The sequence below is a fragment of the Nannobrachium achirus genome, assembly GCF_963921795.1.
Source record: "Nannobrachium achirus genome assembly, chromosome: 14".
NCBI classification, from domain to species: Eukaryota; Metazoa; Chordata; class Actinopteri; order Myctophiformes; family Myctophidae; genus Nannobrachium; species Nannobrachium achirus.
In genome coordinates, this window is record NC_137821.1 from 47,230,461 (window position 1) to 47,246,842 (window position 16,382).

At 42.5% G+C, this 16,382-nt stretch overlaps 1 protein-coding gene across 1 annotated transcript in view; it reads left to right on the top strand.

Moving 5' to 3' along the window:
- Positions 1–16,382, top strand: part of dysf (dysferlin, limb girdle muscular dystrophy 2B (autosomal recessive)) — a gene marked incomplete at its 5' end in the record, with an annotated part of 194,227 nt that overhangs the window by 105,326 nt on the left and 72,519 nt on the right. The window contains one exon of the mRNA XM_080741975.1: positions 246–407. Coding sequence (XP_080598101.1) covers positions 246–407 — 162 coding nt within the window. The remainder of the gene's footprint in view (positions 1–245; positions 408–16,382) is intronic.

Here is a 16,382-nt window from a genome sequence, read left to right on the forward strand (position 1 = left end):
TAAAACAAATTAAACAATATAAAAAAGCACAGTATTTTCATCTGAGATGTAGTGCTGTTGAGGTTTAGTGTTTAAAAATGGTATACTCAAGTAGAACTAGCTCAGATAAGTACAGTACTTGAGTAAATGTACAGTGTTTAGTTACTTTCCACCACTTCATCAGCTACAGTACAATAGTACCTATGGGCATCGGTATAGAGCTAATCCTCCGCTCTGTGTCACTCTCTCTCTCTCTCTCTCTCCAGGTGCTGTGCTGGGGCGTTCGCAACCTGAAGAGTTTCCAGCTGGCCAGCGTTACCTCCCCCAGCCTGCAGGTGGAGTGTGGGGGCATCATGGTGCAGAGCTGCGTCATACGCAGCATGAAGAAGAAGCCCAACTTCGACGTGAACACCTACCTCATCGACGTGGTGAGAGCTCATAGGCGATTCTAGCCTCTTCCAGCAGGGGGTGCACGACCTCTATTACCTCATGCACGTGCGCGCAGCGCGCGTTCGCGCGCACGCGAAAAAAATTGCGGATATTAGCGGTTTTGTAATGTTGTTTTAGCGGATTTCTGCAGTTAATTTTGTACCCAAATGTAACACAATATAAACAAAAAAAAGTGTAAAACAGGTGCTTCTTTTTCTAGACACCATATGTCTATCTATAGGATTTATTTACTTATTTTGCAGACAGAGGCAGCACAGCCAGGACATATAAAGCCAAACATCAAGTTAATCATCATTCATCAAGCAATCAAGCAGTCATTTACATTGGTGGTGTGGCACAACCACACCACCAAAGATCCATAACCAGCAGCTACCAATATTTACAAGCAAGTGAAGCAAGCATGCGCGCTCGCTCGCGCGCGCGCACACACACACACACACACACACACACACACACACACACACACACACACACACACACACGGAGGAGAAGAAAACAGGCTGGCTAACTCCACAGTGAACAGATAGTTAAATAAAGCCATGTCTTACCTTAAGAAAATGACAAGAAAATATCCAATGTTATATTGAGGTGCCCAGAAGAAAGTGTTATTCCTTGGAGGCACAGAACACATCGTGTAATCCAGCCTCGTTGAGCAGCGCCGAAAACTTTAGTTCACGTATGGTAAATGTAAAAGCTATCCACATGTCCTATGGATGTCTGTAGTTAACCCCAGGTAGCATATTCCACTGTGAAACAACTGTTTAATTCTGTTATTTAGATAAATCTGCAGGTGTCATCATCTGCCGTTTGTTTGTCAGCTGTGCTGTCAGAGACGTTCAGACAGTCACTGTGATTGGTTGAGAAACCAGTAGTCCTATTACCTCCCGCCCCCCATTTGCTGTGATTGGTTTAGAAGTCATGCTATGGGTGCTTCAAAGGGTCAAAAAAGGCGAATTTGAGATGTTCTTCTTATTGCGTGTTTATTATGATCAAAAAAATCAAAATGGCCGCCTGGCGGCCAGGGGGTGCACGTGCACCCTAGGACACCCCTTAAAATCGCCTATGTGAGAGCTCCTATTGGTTGATTGAATACTTTAATTAGTCAGCAATGTAAACAGCACGGAGATTACAGTCAAACATTGAGGCTAAAAGGATATCGCCAACAAGTCGACTTGTTTCCATTGTGGTCCATGTGTTCAATTCATCAACAGGGCTCGGGCTAATTTTTTCTGTCTGTTCGGAAACGTGTCCGACCGTTTTTTGTTCATTTTTTTATGACCTTCACTGACTACAACGTTTAAATCTATTCTGCTTTTAAATGTGAATGGATTGGTTTCTTGACATTTGTGAGTTTCTGCAAAAAATACACTCCATTCTCCATAAAAATTAGAAAGGCAAAACAGGGAAAGAAAGAATGCATTTGCAGGACATTTTCAGGAAAAGAGCAGTAAAAACTAAATACTGAAGAGTTGAAACCACACATCTGTATTTAGACATTAATACATGTCATCAACAAATACAAATACTGTGTTTACAGAGGAGAAAGGGAAAACAGTTATGATGGCATTTAGAAACTTCTAATGTCTCTTTTTTGGGGAACAACTGCTTTAATAGATGATGATGTCAATAACACACATGCACGCACGCACCACACACACTCAACGGATGTGGGAAACTCTAGTCTGCTATTCTACCAAATTATATAAATACAAATACATAATCATCTACGTTGTTATTTTTGCAGAATATCCAGTCAAACTGTGCCGTGATTAGAACCAGTAGACTGTCCTGCTGCTTTTGTTTTTGTTTTTGTGCTCCTTGTCGTCGGTTCGGGAAATGAGGTCATATGTTGTAGACTAAGCAGCCACGTGGTAATTTGGTAGAATGAGTGTAGCGTTTGTGAGAGCTGCAACAGTGATTGTAATGGAAAACGCTACAATGGTGACATGACAACGATGGTGGACCTTAGTATGGAGCAGTGGTCATCAATATGTCCGTACATGGACAAGTGTGTCCTTGGCAAAGACTTGTCCTTATTTGTGGAAAATGGTAGCTTTTTATAATGTTCTTATTTTGATCACCCCAATGGGCTATATGCACTGCAGCCATTTTGGAGAGAAGTTGGGTCTCATCTCACTTTCTTCACAGGTGTTACCGATAATAACTAATGAGGGCTCTGTTCCATTCTGGTCAAACAGAGTCAGGGTGCTGATATTGTGCATGTTGGCTCACTGGAAACACTCTGCTACACCAGTGGGTCTCAGGGACCCTCATGGTTCCTTGGGGGTTCCAAATGACTCCTTAAAAGGTGTGTAGAAATAAAAGGTTTGAGAACCACTGTGCTACATGAAATGGAACAGAGCCTTCATTAGTATCATTGGTAACGCCTTTGAAGGAAGCCTGTTACTGAATCTCAGGCGACATTCACACAGGCACGTTTTATGACGATTAAAACGAATCCTATAACGTATTGTTGGAAAATACACAACGGTTGGGCATGTGTGAAGACGCATCCGTATTCTTTTTCGAATAAAAGAAACAAATGCAAATCCACAAAAAAACGGTGGTTTCGATGCGCTACCGCAAACGCTTCCCTGTTGGTGTGAATCCATCCGTCTCAAATACAGGCAATGAAACATTGTGGTAGGCTATATAGAGCCATGTGCGGGTTAAATCCATAGTTCTACCACTTTTTCTAGTCACATGTTCAAATACTGGATTCTGATTGGCTAAATTCCGGAGGTTATGGCAGAACAACCGCCGCAGTTGTGTGAGGACGAGATCAATGCGCCTCAGTGTACATCCGGGGACTTCAGGAGGTAGTCGGAACACCTTTCCCCCAACCAACATATGACGGTCGTAGCGGTCCTATGTTTACTAACGTGCGTACGACGTCGCCGATTTATTTGGATCCAATGCAATCCGCCAACTTTAAAGCCCCTTTTCTCTGAACCTATGCCTTTCTGGAAGCGAACAGCCTCTATTTACGGCCGGAACGGTCCTTTTAACTGACGTTAGCTTAGCTGTATGCTAGACATCTTTCTCTGCATGGAGTTGGCGTCATCTGGTGGTGAGTAGAAGATGTTGTTTGTGGAACTATTTGCTGTCGTCGCGGAAGTTTTATAGGCAATAATGATTGTAACTTAATATCCTTGCAAGTTACAACTATGTGTTTTCTTTCATGTATACGGAAAAAAGTGGTAGAAAAGCTATTTACCACTCGGGGTCGGACATTATGCTCTGATAATGTCCTGTGTGAGGGTGTTATCGGACTCGGCTTCGCCTCGTCCGATCACCCCCTCACACAGGACATTATCAGAGCATAATGTCCTCTCACTCGGGGTAAATTGCTTACTTATTTATAAAAGGTTAAATCCCCCCGTCTGTTCTCATTAGATTTCTGACGATTCTGGCCGCTTCCTCCCCTCATTGATTTCTGATCACCGCTCCTTCGATCGCACATGGTGTATTATTTGTGAGGAGTTGTTGCTCACAGTTAAATAAAAGGAAAGTGCCACAGGAGTCACTTGTATAGCTGTATATCATATAATATAGGCCGATGTGTGTGGGTCTTGCTCGCGCGCGCGGCTCTCTGTGCCAAATCGTGTCCAGATCGAGACGCTTCATGCGCGGCGCGCAAAGAGGGAGCAAGCGGAGGGCAAGACGAGGGTCAGAGAGAGAGAGAGAGAGAGAGAGAGAGAGAGAGAGAGAGAGAGAGAGAGAGACGTTGACGCTCTACTCTTCGTAGATATTCATATCTTGCTAATGTATTTGCTGTCTGGTTTATTGCTGGTAGATTTTGCGAGTCCCTCCGGCCGCCGCTGGTTTTATTTTTTGATCGCCCGTTTACGACCGACGACCGCAGATAAATAGGCTAACGCCTGCGCCTCAATTTTGCGGCGGTCCTGCGGGTACATTGTGAGTTGAACTTGAAGAATTAATAAACACAGGGAGATGGAGGAGGCATTATTATGCAGCTTGGATATATACATGTCCCATGGACAGACGTGGACGATTCCTTGTTTGTTTCAGATGACAAAGTGCAGTGCGAGCGCAAACGTATCAATTAAATATGCAAGAATGTAGCAACTTCACCCCTCCCATTCGCAAGACTAAACCGAATTATATTATGAGAATGTGGCCTCAGTCTCCAGGTTTTCTTCATGTATGACACTTATTTCCAGTCCACTACATTTTCAAGGACCCCCATTAACCATTTGGTTGTATTGGTACACTCTCAGGGTTACAGACCACCTTCAAAGAACCCTGAACCCCAAGGTCCCTCTCTATTATACAGTATACTAGGTCTTTGTCTTTCTGGGAATATATTATTATCTGCTCATTTGTATGTCCATGGCAAAAATATCATTTTGACAAAAATGTCCGCCACAAGTCATTATGGTGATGACCCCTGCATGGTATGGAGTCTCTCAAAGCACCATATGACTCGCAAAACCAAAATTATTATTTTCCAAGACAGGATCTGTATCTTGGATCCTATTTCACCCACGCAGTGACCCCGGGCCAACGCTAGGTATACCGAGACGCGCTGATCGATGTGTCGCAAAGTGCCGCACGTGCTACTTATTATAGAAGAGTTTGTGTGTGTGTGTGTGTGTGTGTGTGTGTGTGTGTGTGTGTGTGTGTGTGTGTGTGTGTGTGTGTGTGTGTGTGTGTGTGTGTGTCAGTGTGTGTATGAGTGTTCTATGGGATGTGTGCCATGGGCCACTGGTCTCATCTCTTCCAAACGTTCCACTAATACAGCTTAGTGGTCTGGCCTTTGTACAGGGTGCTTTTAAAGGGAGGGACAGGAGGGTCAGGGGACGGTCATGGAGGAAAGGTAGAAACTGTAGCCCAAAAGTGGCACTTTTGCTCTAATATTGCAGTGGTTCTCAACCCGTGCGTCCCCAGATGATTCACTTAATGTGCAACATTGTTCTCTCACTCAACAGTAAACAAACCAACATAAAGTTTACGTGTATAGATAGAGGGTATCTGCACATTTCTAAAGTGACAATTTAAGGACTTTTTAATACCTCTAGAATGACAAATTTAAACATTAGACAAATCGTCAAATATTGTGACAATTTGACAACTTGTACCGTTCTACACGATCTACATGCTCAAGCATGTAGATTGTGTAGAAAGGCTATTTTCACAACAGAACCGTGTTATACAAAATGTAATGCCTCAACTCTTAGTGCGCGTCAGGGTGGGGGGGTCTCCAGTTAAAATATGATTATTTTGGGGGTCGCGGCCTGAAAAGGTTGAGAACCACTGTGTTATTGTAATAGAATTCAGAATGGATGCACACGCACGCACGCACGTGCACACACACGCGCGTGTGCACACCCGCTCAGAGAGAGACGGGGTAGTAATCAGCGGAGAGGCCCCAGTGTTTTCATGCTTAATGAGTCTTGTACTGTTGTGGTTTGGTCTTAATCAGCTCAGGCTCTCTGATGACATTTGGTTGGTGGTTTGTGGGGGACCTACAACTACTGTATTCCACTGATCTGAGAGCTTCTTCTGAGAAGCTCTCCCGGGTGTTCCCAGAATTAATCTACGATGTTTCAGAACCAGAACAGAATGTCACATGTCGGCTCTGATGACATGCAGATGGAGGCTGATCTCATTCTGACCCGATTCAAGTTCTGATCTCACTTTGCTCTCTGCTTCTGACACAGAAAGATCAGATCTGTTCAGTGTACAGTGCGACTGTCACCCCAGATCTCCATATTTAAACATTGTGTTTTTCATAGACCAACGTCCTACTTGATCATACTACAAAATAATCATATTTTAACTGGGGACCACCAGCCTGACGAGCACTAAGAGTTGATCCAGAAGCTCGAAGCACGTCGCAAAGCGACTTTGGTACATCTGCTACTTTTGCAGATGTACCGCACTTTGGGAATTTGAATCCCGAAAAGGTTTTTGGAACAGTTTTTCCACGATTTATGATTTTATATCGAGGATTAAAGGACTTGTGTCTCTGCGAGCATTGGAGGAAATGCTTGCACACGTGCGCACACACACGCACATACACAAGCATATAGTTGCACTGTACATGCGCACAGGTCGGGTTGGTTTGGGCACAAAGGCAGACACACACACATGCATGCACAACATCATCAATAAGCTCATGACTTCTTAACTATTTTCCTCTGACAATCTAAACGGACATACTGTGTATTACACACACATTATTCCCCTTAATGTGGTATATGAATGGTGGGTCTCTCTCTCTCTCTCTCTCTCTCTCTCTCTCTCTCTCTCTCTCTCTCTCTCTCTGTCAGCTATATTAATCTTTAGAGGAACATAGATTTGCTTATGGCAACATAAAGGGAAAGACCAAATATCTCACAGATGAACACTTTTTCCTTAAAATACGGTCTACAATAATTCCAACGGTTTAGTGTCAGCATCATTAAGCTCTAATACTGGCCTAAGTATTTTCATATGACCGTCTGAAATGGAATATGGAAATATCAGTAACCCCCCCTCTCCTCTTTAAACACAACGTTGGCGTTGGCACCGACTGTTTAACGTCAAGAATGTTAAAGTCTTGTGCAGTGGTGTACCAGTATTGAGGTATTTGTACTTTACCTGAGTATTTCCAATTTCCAGTACTTTTTACTTCTACTCCACTACCTCTCAGATCCAAATATTGTACTTTTACGCCACTACATTTATTTGAAAACTTTAGTTACGAGTTACTTTCCAGGTATAAATTATGTTATTATAAAACATACATCAACGACTTTAAATAGCCGATCTACAAGCTCTCAACACGTCGCATCGCGACGCGTTGTGAGCTTGTAGATCTGCTATTTTCAAACATTTTGTACTTTTACTTTTAGTTCTTTAAGTACATTTAGATGCCAATACTTTTGTACTTTTACTCAAGTACATTTTGAATTCTGGACTTCTGCTTGTAACAGAGTATTTCTACAATGCAATATTGATACTTTCACTTAAGTAGAAAATGTGAGTACTTTTTCCACCACTGGTCTTGTGTTTTTTTTTATCCTTTCATCTCAGCAGCCATAAGGACAGGATGAATGTGACACGTGGGTGTTTTCCTCTTTATAAGGTTCCTTTGTGGAATCCAGCCGCCTAACGATTTCTTCCCGCGCTTGCCGTGTGATTCTAGCATCGTCTTACCACCGTCACAGGCTCTCGGAAAGGTCACGGGGGGTCACGCGAGTTGACGTTGACGACTCCCACGAGTTTCCATTTGACAAACGCTGAGGAAATGTATGTGAGAATATTCAGTTTCAAAATATTTTCCGCTGACTCAAAGGTGCTGCAAGTTATTGAGCGGTGCTCCTCCTTTTCACTTTTCACCTTTAGACAAAAAAATTATGAAAAAGAAAAGTACGGATCTCCATGTATGGAGATCCGTGCTTATACACACAAAGTAACTGACACCACGGCCCCAAAAAATTGCCCAGATCTAGATCCAAATGTATTAGCCAAAAAACAAACAGCACAGATCTCCATGTATGAAGATCCAAATGTATTAGCCCCAAAAAATGTGCATGGATCTCCATGTCATCCTGGACTTTGCCTGAATTTTAAACCTGCGACGGCAGAACGCCAGCCAGAACCTGGGACAGCGAACACACTAACAGATTGTGGTCACTGTCCTGGGTCCCAGGCAACACCCAGCCGGCCGACACCTGCCGAAAACCTTCACTTGAATTTCAACACTTCAAAACATATTGCCATGCACACCTATCAACAGTGATTCGCGCAGGCGCCCTTGCAGTTACCGAAGTAGTTGATCGACAAGCTTACAACATGTCACGGCCCAACGTTGAGAAGTAGTGATTAATACGAACACAAGCTAACACTGTGATCTCATGTACGGAGATCCAAATGTATTAGCCAAAACAAAATAGTCCAAATAAATTAGCAAGGATATTTCCATGTATGGAGATTCGTGCTCATACACACAAGTTAGAGAACGGACAGTTTTTTTGAAACAGGCAGATGCACTCCTCAAAGGTTGGTGACAGGTGAGTAGGACAAAAAGTGCATATATTCAGAAGGAGAACTCTGATAATGACATCAAAGAAAAGGACATGCACAGTGAGGAACTTGCAAAAAATATGTTTCTCTTTATTCAACGTTTCAGTCTTTAAACCTTCATCAGGACAGACAATCTTAATCATAGAATTATATTAAAACAACTGATATAAAGTTGTCTAGATATGGTCTAGCATGTAAATATCTGATATAGCCAAACCCAGTTCCGTCACAGTACAGTACAACACATGAATGCAAAACACTTCATTGATCTGTCTGTCTGTGGTATTAAAATAATAATAATAATAATAATAATAAAACTTTATTTGTATAGCACCTTTCATGACATGAAATGCAGCTCAAAGCGCTTTACAGAGAAACAGTAAAATAAAATAAAAAAATACAGAATAAAAAGAAATAATTAAAATTATTACAATTAAGCAGAGAAATAACAATTTCAGAACAGTGCGGACATCAATTAGCAGCACAGGGATTTAAAAATTTAGCTAAAAGCAAGAGTAAAGAAATAGGTCTTGAGCTGTGCTTTAAAGCTATCCACAGAGGCTGCCTGTCTTAGGTGTAGTGGGAGTTTATTCCAAGCTGTCGGTCCGTAGAAGCAGAAAGCTGCTTCACCATATTTTTTATATTTCATTGTTGGCGCCTCAAGTAGGTCTGCACTAGAGGACCTGAGTGGGCGGGTTGGAACATATCTATGCAGGCAGTCATAGAGGTACGAAGGTGCCAGACCATTTAGAGCTTTATAAACAAGTAAAAGTATTTTAAAATCAATCCTAAAAACAACCGGGAGCCAGTGTAGCGACGCTAAGACTGGAGTAATATGTTCTCTTATCTTAGTTTTAGTTAAAACTCTGGCTGCCGCATTTTGAACAAGTTGTAGTCTGTCAGTTGTTTTCTTTGGCAGACCAGAGAGAAGTGCGTTGCAGTAATCCAGCCGAGAGAAAACGAAAGCGTGGATCAGCGTTTTTGCATCGTTCAGCGACAGATAAGCTCTAATTCGTGCAATATTTCTAAGGTGAAAGAAGGCAATCTTCGTGACATGATTAATGTGTGTATTAAAATTTAATTCAGCATCAATGATCACCCCCAGGTTCTTTACAGAGGTGTTACTTTCTTTAGCCAGGTTACCAAGTCTACTTATTATTGATTCTCTTTGGGCAGTAGAACCAATTATGAGAACTTCTGTCTTGTCCTCATTTAGCTTGAGAAAGTTCTCACTCATCCAGCATTTTATGCTAGACACGCACGTCAAATGAAACAGATGGCTATTATTCGTGTATGTACATAGTCTCCCCTTTAACTAAATAATGAAAATATGAATATGAATTATCTTCTGGACCCCAACGTGCTTATACTGGCAGGAACATTTGCCAAAAGTAACAGATCTACAAGCTCACATCGCAACATGGTGAATAGATTTGATGCACACAGAAAAAGAAGTGGTCCAAGTACCACTGGTTCAGTATTATACAGTGCATAATGGCTAGAATCGAAAGGCATGCAGACAAGTCAGCTATTACATGCACAGGTTATATCATTGTTGTACCAACACACCACACAACTGATACATATAGCTACATTAGATAATGTATACTACTACATAACTATCTCTACATATTACTACATAACTATTTCACAAATCCAATGGAAAGTTTTAGCACATGATTCGTCGTTCCATCCTCTTTCATCTCCGTAACCAAGTCTTGCACAGTCTTCTCTTTCACCAGCGTCATTAGGGTCACCAAGATTCCAGTACCTGTAGAAGTAGAAACATTTCATTCATTACAATACCTTCACAAGTATTGAAGGTACTCTAATCGTTTAGTTTTTTTAATCATGATATAATTATATTATGGGTATTACTTATAAACTAACTGGAATTTGAAATAGACATACTGTATATAAACTTATACAGCATAATTGCGACCAATTATACCAAACCAATTGGGAAAGATTTGAGGGGGAAATGCGTGAAATGTAGTTGAAATGATAGATGAAATGTAGAGTAGAAGAATGAAAGTCTTACGTTGGTGTGGTCAGTGGTGTTCCATCCACCCACTTCCATACTCCTTCTGTCTCGTTGTCAGTCAATCCCAGCCACACACTATCTAATCTGCCAATGAGTCTGGCAACAAGGTCCTGGAGAGAGAAGCATCTGGTTACAATATATGCACGCACACACACACACACACACACACACACACACACACACACACACACACACACACACACACACACACACACACACACACACACACACACACACACACACAGTACCTGTTTTTCTTTGCTTTTTATGGTCATCATGTCAGCATGGTTGTCTCTACAGTAGGTTCTGCTCTCCTCCCAGTTTCTCTTCACAGTAGAGATGTAGTAACACACACCATCACCTAATGTGAATCCATGCGATTCTAACAAAAAAATATCATGTTAGCCACAGCGTTATATTTACATTACTGATACCTCAGATTAATGCCAAATGATGATCGACATAAGAATGAATAAATAAATCAAACAAACACTGTCTCACTGACCACAGAGTCTCCTCTTCAGGTGATCTTGTTTGTCAGTCATGTTGTTAAGTCTGGTCTGTAAGTCATCAAAACTGGTCGTACACTGTTCATTCAGTTCGGTCATGTTGTTAAGTCTGGTCTGTAACTGCTCAAAACTGGACTGCAGGTCGTGTTTCTCTTTAATCAATGCACAATCTGTTAAAAAAAGGAGAATCAACAAACTGATGAGTTTTACATTCAACTCTGTGTTGATAGTTGTCTTCATATGACATCAGTGATACAGACAGCCCTGTTGTGGGGAAACAGGTGAACTGGTGTGAATATCAGTCAACAACATGGTACATACGTACATTCTGACAGTGATGGAAGAGTAAAAGTACCACAATCAAAATAAAAATAAAACGTTACAAGTAAAGGTTTGATATAAAAGAATGTACTTGAGTAAAAGTACAAAAGTATTGGCATCAATATAAAAGCAAAAGTACTCAACATGCGGCAATGTCCCCTTAAAGATATGTTTTTTTGGGGGGGGCTTTTATGCCTTTATTGACAGGAGTACCCAAAGTAAATTGATTGTTGTTTTTAAACCATTTGGAGTAATGCATTGGGCATGGTCTCATTTTGAAGGAAACATTTTGAAGTTTTCCCCAGAAATAAATAATCACTCTGTGTGCAACTGACATTGAGTAATGCAAGTTTCAACGTACTGGAATAGCTGGTTTTTAATCTTCGCCTAAATATTTTCAATAAATATATGCCTGCATAACACTGTTATTAACACTGTTATCACATAGGAGCTGAAAAACACAATGTGGACACATTTTTGAAGCCTTACCTAGCCCAATTTCAAAGGACATTATAAAACTACGGAATATGAATATTTTACACATGTTTTACTAAGTGTATGTCTATGCGTTTTCATTTGGAGACATTATAAAAAGGTCAAAAAAGGGCTTTTTAATTTAAAAAATGTATTATGTTTATTTATTTATTATTATTATTATTATTATTATTATTTACGCACGTCCACTAGTGCTGTTTATTTATTTATTTATTTGTTTATTTATTTAGACGGGACAATGCATATTAATGAACACTACATGAATGCAATGTAAATACACCGGAATTAGCAAGAATGCTAAATTTCATCCGTAGTCCCCACATGAAGACAAAAACAAAACAAACAAAAACAAACAAAAAAACAACAGACATAAGGAAAACCAACACAGGTTGACGAACAAAAACACAGGAGGGGAAGATAGAAAAGGCATAATGTGGAGGGGGGGGGGGGGGGGGGGGGGGGTTGCGTGGGGGGGGGGGGGGGGGGTTGAAAGGGGGTTGAAAGGCGGGTGTATGGTTGTGTGTGTGCATGCGTGTACGTCTGGGAGTCATGTTTGTGTTAGCGTGAGTCTGTGTAGAGGCTTCCAGATAGCAGCCTAGGTCAGAATGTCTTTTCCGCTGGTGTCAGTGCGATAATTGTCTCTCCGCGATGTTTGGGCTATGAGACATCCTTGGCTGGAACAGTCCAGAAGACACAACAACAGGTGTTTGAGGGTGGGAGGGTGGGAAGCATGAGGGGGTGTGGGGGGGATAGGCTTTCTTCACAGTGTCAATGGGAACCTTGCGGGAATGGGGGGGGGGGGATCCAATCCGTTGAATTCAGCTTGTTTTAGAGCGAGTGAAATAGAATAGAGTATTCACTCTAATGTCCGTTTCCTGGTCCTCTGTATAGGGCAGTGAGTCTCTCCATCATTACGATCAATCTCCATGTTGTTATCTCCGTAATGCCTCAGCTCAGCGATCAGTGTTCGCATCAGTCCGGGCACACGGCCCTCTCAGTTCATTGATCGCCCCGTTCAGAGTACCCACAGCCCTACCAATTTCAATTAGCATGGCAGGCAGCTTGTTGGCTCCTTGGATTGCTGCCGTCTTGCAAATCTTCCGATAATCCAGGGCAATGCTCGTGACCAATCAGCAGAAAACCTGTTATCATCGTTCCGAAAAGATACGTTCCGAAAAGATACTTGACTCCCCCGAGCCAGTTTTCTTGATGAGAAGTAATCAAAAGCAGGAGCCAGGTAACCATATCCATTGTTAGTAGTTTGGTAATTCCGAAGACAGTGTAGAGAAAAACTCTCCTTAAAGCAGCGGGAAGACACACGAGGGAGGGAGAGGGATAGAGAGAGATAGAGAGAGATAGAGAGAGCGACCGCCTTACGCCTTGCGCCTTACGCAAGGGGTTTTGGGTATTGTAGTTGACTTCAGCCAAAATAAAGCAGACACCATTTTTTAGAGAATTTCATTGGCTATAAGGTGTGCCAGTCATCAGAACAACCTGTTGCCATTGGCTGAATATATCGCCCAGGAAACGGGGGCATGGACCTCCTCTGAGCGCAGACTATGTGCATAAATGTCCATGACAAATGTCAAATTTTTTCTGTAGGCTCTGAGTATGCTCTGAGAATACTGGAAACTGAAAGGCAAAAATCATCTCTCACACTCTTTAAACACTACTGTACATAAGCAGATGAAGAAAAGATTGAATGATGTCAGGCTGTGATCCAAATAAAACAGTGTGAGTTCACTAATCTTTAACTCTTTCAGTGCCCAGAATCACCACTAGAGGGCGCCCAATGGCCATAGAATCCACCATAGACATACGCTGTATGCACAAGCCGTGCGCAGCCATGACGCGCCTGAACACTTTCCTTTGTGCATGAACAGGAACAGGATGAAGTTAGCTTGAAGTTAGCTATTGGCTACCAAGCATTTTAGAAGCCCTATTTTCGGCGATTTAGCCGTGATTAAACCTTGCACACCTCATGGATATGCATGGAACAGAGAAAATGAGCTCTAAAGATCCTGGATTGCATTGGAGTGGATGGGAAATATCGGCGGCGCGACGCTCTCGCGGGCCGTGTAAACAGATGACGGCCGGCGGCCCGGCTCGAAAATTTTGCCCGGTGCTTCGGTAAGGCCTCTGGATTTTTTTTTTTTTTTTTTTTTAAAAAGCCGAACTAGTTCGGGATCGGCACCCCGAACGTTAATAAGGTCCAAATAAAGCCGAACTAGTTCGGGATCGGCACAATAAGAGTTAAGACAACTACACCTCTCCTCCCACACCTGTTCACCATGAGTCCCTGAAACACCAAAGGACTCACTGCAGGCCCCCCATGAATGTTCTTCGGGGGAGGGGGTTTAACCCATTTAGACTGGGAACGATTATTCTGTGCTTTAACTATTAAAAAATAGCAGATCTACAAGCTCACAGGGTGGTGCAGAGTGCGATGCTGCGAGCTTATAGATCTGCTATTTTTTTTAAATCGTGAACATTTGTCTTTGAATATTTCAAATCCTTCTTTCTATGTCAGTGATGCTCAAACTTTTTCATGTGATGGACCCCCAAAATGATATGTATTTGGCCACGGACCCCCATCTCAATATGTAGTCCCCAGAAGCAAAATTTGAGTTGCAAATGTTCGCTAAAAAAATACATATATTCAAAGATTTGCACACATTTTCACGACTTTTCAAAAATAGCAGATCTACAAGCTCGCAGCGCGGCACTCGACACTTCACCTATACAGACGTTTTAAATGCCCACTGCATGTCTCAAACACTAATCCACCTGCCTCACACAATAGAGCCCAACATATTCCAACCAACATCCATCAACAGTGAAGATAGTGTTTATAGAATGCTACTCACAGAATATGACCAGGATAATGATGCCAGCCAATAGGAGAAGACCCAGCCCCACACACACTGCAGCAGCTATGTAGCGATTCTGCTTTGAATCTTCAGAGCCTGAAAAACACGACACCAACATTAATATTACTCATCATCATCACTCACGGTTTTAAAGAGTTTTGTCCCAAAATAAGACATTTAAAATAAGTGACACTGATATACTTCAAGTAATCTATGTTCTTAATCGACTTACAGAGGAATTAATATAGAATGGCATTCAGGGTCACTGTTATTGATGATCATTATTGTTATTTGTATTTTTTTAAGCAGGGCAAGGTTCATGTATAGCAGGGTTCCCCAATTAGTTTTCCCCAAGGGCCAAATCATGTCTAGGGTACCAAGCCGAGGGCCACAACATTGCAGGGGCGATGGTGGCATTCCCTCTACTCCAGTGACAGTTCGGATATCGTTGTTGTCGGGTGAAAATCTTGTATGTCCAAAACCGTTCATTTTGCATTTATCATTTTAAAAATGATTTAAACTAGTGAAAACAGCCGATCTACACGCACACAACGCCTCGCACCGTGAGGCGTTGTGTGCTTGTAGATCTGCTGTTTTCACTACTTTTGTGCGACGGCTTTGTGTGATGAAGCAGGGCTTTACTTTGCGAACGTACACATTTTTACTGGGGTTGGTGTGGGCCAGACAGTAGCCCCCCGCGGGCCGCCTATTGGGGAACCCTGATTGCGACCGTAGGTCGCACTTTACTATCAAAACCACCACAAAGTGTAAGTAACTCCGTCTGTCTGTCCCTCCGTCTGTCTGTCACACCTCACACGTCACACTTTTTCCCTGCTTATATCTCCGCAACCGTTGCCCCGATCCATGCCAAATTTTGCACACACGTTCCTTGGCTGCCAAACTACAACCTCCAAGGACCCCCGGAGCTCCAGGGACCCCCAGGTCCCTGGGGGACCCCCAGATGTAAAAAATGAACGGGGCTGCTCACGGGGAATTCCCGGGGACCACCGACTCCTGGTGCTCCAGAACGGATGCAAAAGTGGTGGCGCCCCCAGTGGAGGACCCCCTACACTGCAGCTCACATAAAATGCCGTAACTCTGGCTAGGAGCGACCGGGACAGCCGGGGCCGGTACCTATTCGTCCGCCTTGCCGGCGCGGAGACCCCACCCCTCATTTCTCACATGGCCCTCTTCTAGCGCCACCATGAGGCCGATTCTTGCAAAACACATTTTTGGACACTGCTCCTACAATTTTCGCCCTAAAATCACGCAAATCGGTACACAGTATGTCTACACTCATCCCATCAACATGAATCTGTCCCATATAGCGCCACCTCCAGGCCGATTTTTAAAAACACATTTTTGGACACTGCTCCTACAGATTTTGCCCTAAAATCACGAAAATCACTACACAGTATGTCTACACTCATGTCATCAACATGGATCAGGAAGATTTTGGCAAAACACATTTTTGCCCTATTTGTGGAGATAAGTGACCTACGGTCGCTTATCTCCCGATTAGGGAGCCTTACTGGTGTATAGCATGACACCTTGAACCATTTGAAAGCGTATAGTGTTTACCCACACTATCCTTGTGTAACATCCAAACATTATGTTAGTTAACCTTTGTACTTTATTTTTTATTTTACCTCCAAGCGGCTCTTGTTGTACTGTGGTGTT